The sequence below is a fragment of the Anomaloglossus baeobatrachus genome, chromosome 12 (genome assembly GCF_048569485.1).
Source record: "Anomaloglossus baeobatrachus isolate aAnoBae1 chromosome 12, aAnoBae1.hap1, whole genome shotgun sequence".
NCBI lineage: Eukaryota > Metazoa > Chordata > Amphibia > Anura > Aromobatidae > Anomaloglossus > Anomaloglossus baeobatrachus.
Genome location: NC_134364.1, coordinates 13,165,527 through 13,174,819, shown reverse-complemented (window position 1 = coordinate 13,174,819; position 9,293 = coordinate 13,165,527). Strand labels below are relative to the sequence as shown.

General features: G+C 45.2%; 1 protein-coding gene across 1 annotated transcript in view; it reads left to right on the top strand.

The window, feature by feature from the left end:
• ASB2 (ankyrin repeat and SOCS box containing 2) overlaps positions 1-9,293 on the top strand; it is a 44,553-nt gene that overhangs the window by 26,024 nt on the left and 9,236 nt on the right. Inside the window, exons 5-8 of the mRNA XM_075330620.1 lie at positions 1,998-2,153; positions 4,400-4,645; positions 4,767-4,941; positions 7,685-8,246. Coding sequence (XP_075186735.1) covers positions 1,998-2,153; positions 4,400-4,645; positions 4,767-4,941; positions 7,685-8,246 — 1,139 coding nt within the window. The remainder of the gene's footprint in view (positions 1-1,997; positions 2,154-4,399; positions 4,646-4,766; positions 4,942-7,684; positions 8,247-9,293) is intronic.

Here is a 9,293-nt window from a genome sequence, read left to right as displayed (position 1 = left end):
TGGCTGTCACTATGTAGCTGCCTGTCACTCTGTGTGGCTGTCACTCTGTAGCTGCCTGTCACTCTGTGTGGCTGTCACTCTGTGTGGCTGTCACTCTGTGTGGCTGTCACTCTGTGTGGCTGTCACTCTGTAGCTGGCTGTCACTCTGTGTGGCTGTCACTCTGTAGCTGCCTGTCACTCTGTGGCTGTCACTCTGTAGCTGCCTGTCACTCTGTGGCTGTCACTATGTAGCTGCCTGTCACTATGTAGCTGCCTGTCACTCTGTAGCTGGCTGTCACTCTGTAGCTGCCTGTCACTCTGTGTGGCTGTCACTCTGTGTGGCTGTCACTCTGTAGCTGGCTGTCACTCTGTGTGGCTGTCACTCTGTAGCTGGCTGTCACTCTGTGTGGCTGTCACTCTGTAGCTGCCTGTCACTCTGTGGCTGTCACTCTGTAGCTGCCTGTCACTCTGTGGCTGTCACTATGTAGCTGCCTGTCATTCTGTGTGGCTGTCACTATGTAGCTGCCTGTCACTATGTAGCTGCCTGTCACTCTGTGTGGCTGTCACTCTGTTGCTGTCACTCTGTGTGGCTGTCACTCTGTAGCTGCCTGTCACTCTGTTGCTGTCACTCTGTAGCTGCCTGTCACTCTGTGGCTGTCACTCTACAGTCCTGGTGTAAAGTTTTGCACTGACACACATTTTGGTTTTCACACTTCGCGGTTTCAGAGTTTTTCGCTTTTTCTTTGGTTACTGAAGTGCAATTATAAACACTTCTTAATTCTGCAATCCTGCGGTCAGACAATCAAAGCCCCAGAACTTGTGATATCTCTGAGTTCTGATGACAGACGATCGGGTCACCAGTCCGGATCTGCCCAGGAGCCGATCTCCGGCCGCGGGGCGAGGGGCAGAAGTCTGGAGAATCCGGGGCAGCGCTGGAATATTCAGTCTGTGCAGGAGCTTCATGGATTTGTCAATAAAATGTAACAACTTACGGAATGTTTCTAATTGTATCTCAGTAACCATAGAAACAACCAAGTAAAATAGCAAAAAACTGAGGAGGCAAAATGTGAAAACCAAAACATTGTCAGTCTCAAAACTTTTGTCGCCCGTCACTCTGACTGCCTGTCACTAATGGCTGCCTGTCACTAATGGCTGCCTGTCACTTTCTCGCCGCCGGTCACTTTCTCGCTGCCTGTCACTAATGGCTGCCTGTCACTTTCTCGCTGCCTGTCACTTTCTCGCCGCCGGTCACTTTCTCGCTGCCTGTCACTAATGGCTGCCTGTCACTCTCTCGCTGCCTGTCACTTTCTCGCTGCCTGTCACTCTCTCGCTGCCTGTCACTTTCTCGCTGCCTGTCACTTTCTCGCTGCCCGTCACTTTCTCGCTGCCCGTCACTTTCTCGCTGCCGGTCACTTTCTCGCTGGCGGTCACTTTCTCGCTGGCGGTCACTTTCTCGCTGCCGGTCACTTTCTCGCTGCCAGTCACTTTCTCGCTGCCGGTCACTTTCTCGCTGCCGGTCACTTTCTCGCCGCCGGTCACTTTCTCGCCGCCGGTCACTTTCTCGCCGCCGGTCACTTTCTCGCCGCCGGTCACTTTCTCGCCGCCGGTCACTTTCTCGCCGCCGGTCACTTTCTCGCTGCCGGTCACTTTCTCGCCGCCGGTCACTTTCTCGCCGCCGGTCACTTTCTCGCCGCCGGTCACTTTCTCGCCGCCGGTCACTTTCTCGCCGCCGGTCACTTTCTCGCCGCCGGTCACTTTCTCGCCGCCGGTCACTTTCTCGCCGCCGGTCACTTTCTCGCCGCCGGTCGCTTTCTCGCCGCCGGTCGCTTTCTCGCCGCCGGTCGCTTTCTCGCCGCCGGTCACTTTCTCGCCGCCGGTCACTTTCTCGCCGCCCGTCACTTTCTCGCTGCCCGTTGCTGTCACTCTTTGGTTATTTATTGATAATATTGTAGTAAAAGTTGATTTTGTAACATAAAATACCCGACTATCGGCGCTGAAATCTCCGTGTATTTTTGCAGCGTATCCGACAACCATCGACCAGCGGACTCTGCGGGAGGAGACGGCGCTGTATCTGGCGGCTGTAAACGGGCACCTGGACTGTATACAGCACCTCCTGCAATCCGGAGCCGAGCCGGACATAGTGAACAAGTCCAGAGAAACCCCCCTATATAAAGGTAAGAGCCGGAGGGCACCGCGGAGAGACAGTATCACACAGGAGAGGATGAGATACAGCTCAGCAGACAGTATCACACAGGAGAGGATTGGATACACAGCTCAGCAGACAGTATCACACAAGAGAGGATTAGATACACAGCTCAGCAGACAGTATCACACAGGAGAGGATTAGATACACAGCTCAGCAGACAGTATCACCCAGGATAGGATTAGATACACAGCTCAGCAGACAGTATCACACAGGAGAGGATTAGATACACAGCTCAGCAGACAGTATCACACAGGATAGGATTAGATACACAGCTCAGCAGACAGTATCACACGGGATAGGATTAGATACATGGCTCAGCAGACAGCATCACACAGGGTAGGATTAGATACACAGCTCAGCAGACAGTATCACACAGGATAGGATTAGATACACGGCTCAGCAGACAGTATCACACATGAGAGGATTAGATACATGGCTCAGCAGACAGTGCCACCCAGGATAGGATTAGATACACGGCTCAGCAGACAGTATCACACAGGAGAGGATTAGATACACAGCTCAGCAGACAGTGCCACCCAGGATAGGATTAGATACACAGCTCAGCAGACAGTATCACACATGAGAGGATTGGATACACAGATCAGCAGACAGTATCACACAGGAGAGGATTAGATACACAGCTCAGCAGACAGTATCACACGAGATAGGATTAGATACACAGCTCAGCAGACAGTATCACACAGGAGAGGATTAGATACACAGCTCAGCAGACAGTATCACACAGGAGAGGATTAGATACACCGCTCAGCAGACAGTATCACACAGGAGAGGATTAGATACACAGCTTAGCAGACAGTATCACACAGGAGAGGATTAGATACACAGCTCAGCAGACAGTATCACACAGGAGAGGATTAGATACACAGCTTAGACAGTATCACACAGGAGAGGATTAGATACACAGTATCACACAGGAGAGGATTAGATACACAGCTCAGCAGACAGTATCACACAGGAGAGGATTAGATACACCGCTCAGCAGACAGTATAACACAGGAGAGGATTAGATACACAGCTCAGCAGACAGTATCACACAGGAGAGGATTAGATACACCGCTCAGCAGACAGTATAACACAGGAGAGGATTAGATACACAGCTCAGCAGACAGTATCACACAGGAGAGGATTAGATACACAGCTTAGCAGACAGTATCACACAGGAGAGGATTAGATACACAGCTCAGCAGACAGTATCACACAGGAGAGGATTAGATACACAGCTTAGCAGACAGTATCACACAGGAGAGGATTAGATACACAGCTCAGCAGACAGTATCACACAGGAGAGGATTAGATACACAGCTTAGACAGTATCACACAGGAGAGGATTAGATACACAGCTCAGCAGTATCACACAGGAGAGGATTAGATACACAGCTCAGCAGTATCACACAGGAGAGGATTAGATACACAGCTCAGCAGTATCACACGGGAGAGGATTAGATACACAGCTTAGCAGACAGTATCACACAGGAGAGGATTAGATACACAGCTCAGCAGACAGTATCACACAGGAGAGGATTAGATACACAGCTTAGCAGACAGTATCACACAGGAGAGGATTAGATACACAGCTCAGCAGAAAGTATCACACAGGAGAGGATTAGATACACAGCTCAGCAGACAGTATCACACAGGAGAGGATTAGATACACCGCTCAGCAGACAGTATCACACAGGAGAGGATTAGATACACAGCTCAGCAGACAGTATCACACAGGAGAGGATTAGATACACAGCTCAGCAGACAGTATCACACAGGAGAGGATTAGATACACAGCTCAGCAGACAGTATCACACGGGACAGGATTAGATACACGGCTCAGCAGACAGTATCACACGGGATAGGATTAGATACATGGCTCAGCAGACAGTATCACACAGGAGAGGATTAGATACACAGCTCAGCAGGCAGTATCACACAGGAGAGGATTAGATACACAGCTCAGCAGACAGTATCACACAGGAGAGGATTAGATACACAGCTCAGCAGACAGTATCACACGGGATAGGATTAGATTCACGGCTCAGCAGACAGTATCACACGGGATAGGATTAGCTACATGGCTCAGCAGACAGTATCACACAGGAGAGGATTAGATACACAGCTCAGCAGGCAGTATCACACAGGATAGGATTAGATACACGACACTTGATCCGTTAGATCTCAGCTAATCCTCATTGCACTTTGCAGCGTGTGAGCGTAAGAACAGCGCGGCGGTGCAGTTGCTGGTTGACTACCGAGCTGACGTCAATCACCGGTGCAGTCAGGGGTGGACGGCGCTGCACGAGGCTGTGGCGAGAAACGCTCTGGACATCATTGATATCTTGGTAAAGGGAGGAGCTAAGATTGAGGCCAAGAACTGTTACGGCACCACCCCCTTGTTTGTGGCGGCGCAGAGCGGACAGCTGGAGGCGCTGCGCTACATCGTCAAATGCGGTAGGTGACAGCCGTCAGCCGCTGCGCTGGCGCCGGATCTTGTGGGCGGCCATGAGGACCAGATTTAGAAACAAAGCGACGAGGTCAAGCTCTTTATTTTCTTATTACTTTATTTGACCAGGGGCTGATATAAACACGCAGGCCAATGACCTCGCCACCGCGCTCTTCGAAGCCTCCAAAAACGGCCACGACGACATTGTGGAGTTCCTCCTGTCACAAGGCGCCGACGCCAACAAACAGAATAAAGATGGGTTTCTGCCCATTCACATCGCAGCGAAGAAACGTGACAACGATGAGTAAGTCACCCCTCCCCCACCCCCACCCATGAACTCTGCCCCCCAAAATCATGCTGCGTGCCTCCAGCACCAGGAAAGCGAGATTAGCTGAGTAATGCGTCTGGCAACGGTATCACTGGCGGCGCTGCGTCCGCGGGGGCTGATGTCACCGCCGAGGAATCTGGGACCTCGTGGTCTAAACAAGGAAGAGCATCTGTATAGGGGAAAACATGGAGCGCGGCCGCCGAGACGCAGGGGCGCTCCGTCATCAGACGCTCGTCCTGTGCAACGACCGTACACATCACCCATGAGAATGATACATTGCTGAATTATCTCAGGGCTATGCTTCATACCTGACTTATTATCTCAGGGCTATGCTACTTACCTGACTTATTATCTCAGGGCTATGTTATATACCTGACATTATCTCAGGGCTATGCTAGATACCTGACTTATTATCTCAGGGCTATGCTACATACCTGACTTATTCTCTCAGGGCTATGCTAGATACCTGACTTATTATCTCAGGGCTATGCTAGATACCTGACTTATTATCTCAGGACTATGTTATATTACTGACTTATTATCTCAGGGCTATGTTATATTACTGACTTATTATCTCAGGACTATGTTATATTACTGACTTATTATCTCAGGGCTATGTTATATTACTGACTTATTATCTCAGGACTATGTTATATTACTGACTTATTATCTCAGGGCTATGCTACATACCTGACTTATTATCTCAGGACAATGTTATATTACTGACCTATTATCTCAGGGCTATGTTATATTACTGACTTATTATCTCAGGGCTATGCTATATTCCTGACTTATTATCTCAGGGCTATGTTATATTACTGACTTTTTATCTCAGGGCTATGCTATATACCTGACTTATTATCTCAGGACTATGTTATATTACTGACTTATTATCTCAGGACTATGCTAGGTACCTGACTTATTATCTCAGGACTATGTTATATTACTGACTTATTATCTCAGGGCTATGCTAGGTACCTGACTTATTATATCAGGACTATGCTATATTCCTGACTTATTATCTCAGGGCTATGCTATATACCTGATTTATTATCTCAGGGCTATGCTAGATACCTGACTTATTATCTCAGGGCTATGTTATATTACTGACTTCTTATCTCAAGGCTATGTTATATTCCTGACTTATTATCTCAGGGCTATGCTACATACCTGACTTATTATCTCAGGGCTATGCTAGATACCTGACTTATTATCTCAGGGCTATGTTATATTTCTGACTTATTATCTCAAGGCTATGCTATATTCCTGACTTATTATCTCAGGGCTATGTTATATTACTGACTTATTATCTCAGGACTATGCTATATTCCTGACTTATTATCTCAGGACTATGTTATATTACTGACTTATTATCTCAGGTCTATGCTATATTCCTGACTTATTATCTCAGGGCTATGCTACTTACCTGACTTATTATCTCAGGTCTATGTTATATTACTGGCTTATTATCTCACGGCTATACTACATGACTGACATTATCTCAGGGCTATGCTATATTTCTAACTTATTTTATATTCTTGACTTAGCGCTGAGTAAATACGTCAAGATATAATATAGGGTAGAGATAGTAAGTCAGGAATGTGGCATAGCCCTGAGATAATATGTTATTTTTCTAACTTACTATTTCAGGGCTATGATACTTTCCTGACTTATTATCTGAGCTATGTAATATTCTTGATTTATTATCTCAGGGATATGTTATGTTCTTTACTTATTATCTCAGAGCTATGCTATATTTCTGACTTCTAATCTGAGGGCTATGCAATATTCCTGGCTTATATCAGGCCTATGGTACATTCTTGGCATATTTTCTGAGGGCTATACTACATTACTGACTTATATCGGGGCTATGTTATATTCCTGACTTATTATCTCAGGACTATGATACATTTCTGAATTATTATCTTAGAGCTATGCTACATTCCTGACTTATTATCTCAGGACTATGCCATATGCCTGACTTTTTATCTCAGGGCTATTTTGCATTCCTGACTTTTTATCTCAGGGCTATGCTACATTACTGACTTATTATATCAGGGCTGTGCCACTCCTTACTTATTTTATAAGGGCTATGCCATATTTCTCACTTATTATATCAGGGCTGTGCCATACTCCTGACTTATTATATCAGGGCTATGCTACATACCTGACTTATTCTCTCAGGGCTATGCTATATTTATGACTTATTATCTCCAGGCTATGTTATAGTCTATTCCTGACTTATCTCAGGACTATGCTATTCTTGACTTATTATATCAGTGCTATGCTATGTTCCTGACTTATTATCTCAGGGCTATACCGTATTCCTGACTTATTATCTCAGTGTTATGCTAGATTCCTGACTTATTATCTCAGGGCTATGCTATATTCTTGACATATCTCAGGGCTATGCTATATTTCTGACTTATTATATCAGGGCTGTGCTATATTTCTGACTTATTATATCAGGGCTATGCTACATTCCTGAGTTATTGTCTCAGGGCTATGCTATATTCCTAACTTATTATATCAGGGCTATGCTACATTCCTGACTTATCTCAGGACTATGCTACATTCTTGACTTATTATCTCAGGGTTATGCTATATTCCTGACTTATCTCACTGCTATGCTATATTCCTGACTTCTTATCTCAGGGCTATGCTATATTCCTGACTTATTATCTCAGGGCAATCCGATTTTATTTTCTTGATATTTTAGCATCGTCTCCATGCTGATCCCAGTGACGAGCCGCGTGAGGGTGAAGAGGAGTGGGATCAGCCCCCTGCACATAGCAGCAGAGCGCAATAACGATGATATCTTGGAGGAGCTGGTCGATGCCGGCTACGATGTGAACTTCACCCTCTCCTTTGACCGCGCCCGGCTGTACGAGGATCGGCGCAGCACCGCCATCTACTTCTCTGTCATGAACAATAATATTTATGCTACTAAACTGCTGCTACAAGCCGGGGCCAACCCAAATATCGATATCATCAATCCGCTGCTGATCTCCATACGACACGGCTGCCTGACCACCATGAAGATGCTGCTGGAGCACGGGGCTAATGTAAACGCCTACATCTCCACCCACCCCACGTCCTTCCCGGCCACCATCATGTTCTCCATGAAGTATCTCAGCCTGCTGAAGTATATCATGGACCTCGGCTGCGATGCAGAATCCTGCTTTACCTGTATATATGGAAATGGACCTCATCCTCCAGTACAAGAGCGACGACGGCAGGAAGATACCCCCCAAAATCCCAAACAGCCCAAAATTGTCCAGGTACAGCTGCAAAGAAAATCTAGTAAGAATCTGTAAATGGCTACTTTCAATCACTGTACAAGAATATAACTACTATAATACTGCCCCCTATGTACAAGAATATAACTACTATAATACTGCTCCTATGTACAAGAATATAACTACTATAATACTGCCCCCTATGTACAAGAATATAACTACTATAATACTGCCCCTATGTACAAGAATATAACTACTATAATACTGCCCCTATATACAAGAATATAACTACTATAATACTGCCCCTATGTACAAGAATATAACTACTATAATACTGCCCCCTATGTACAAGAATATAACTACTATAATACTGCCCCTATGTACAAGAATATAACTACTATAATACTGCCCCCTATGTACAAGAATATAACTACTATAATACTGCCCCTATGTACAAGAATATAACTACTATAATACTGCCCCTATGTACAAGAATATAACTACTATAATACTGCCCCTATGTACAAGAATATAACTACTATAATACTGCCCCTATGTACAAGAATATAACTACTATAATACTGCCCCATATGTACAAGAATATATCTACTATAATACTGCCCCTATGTACAAGAATATAACTACTATAATACTGCCCCTATGTACAAGAATATAACTACTATAATACTGCCCCTATGTACAAGAATATAACTACTATAATACTGCCCCTATGTACAAGAATATAACTACTATAATACTGCCCCTATGTGCAAGAATATAACTACTATAATACTGCCCCTATGTACAAGAATATAACTACTATAATACTGCCCCTATGTACAAGAATATAACTACTATAATACTGCCCCTATGTACAAGAATATAACTACTATAATACTGCCCCTATGTACAAGAATATAACTACTATAATATTGCCCCTATGTACAAGAATATAACTACTATAATACTGCCCCTATGTACAAGAATATAACTACTATAATACTGCCCCCTATGTACAAGAATATAACTACTATAATACTGCCCCTATGTACAAGAATATATCTACTATAATACTGCCCCTATGTACAA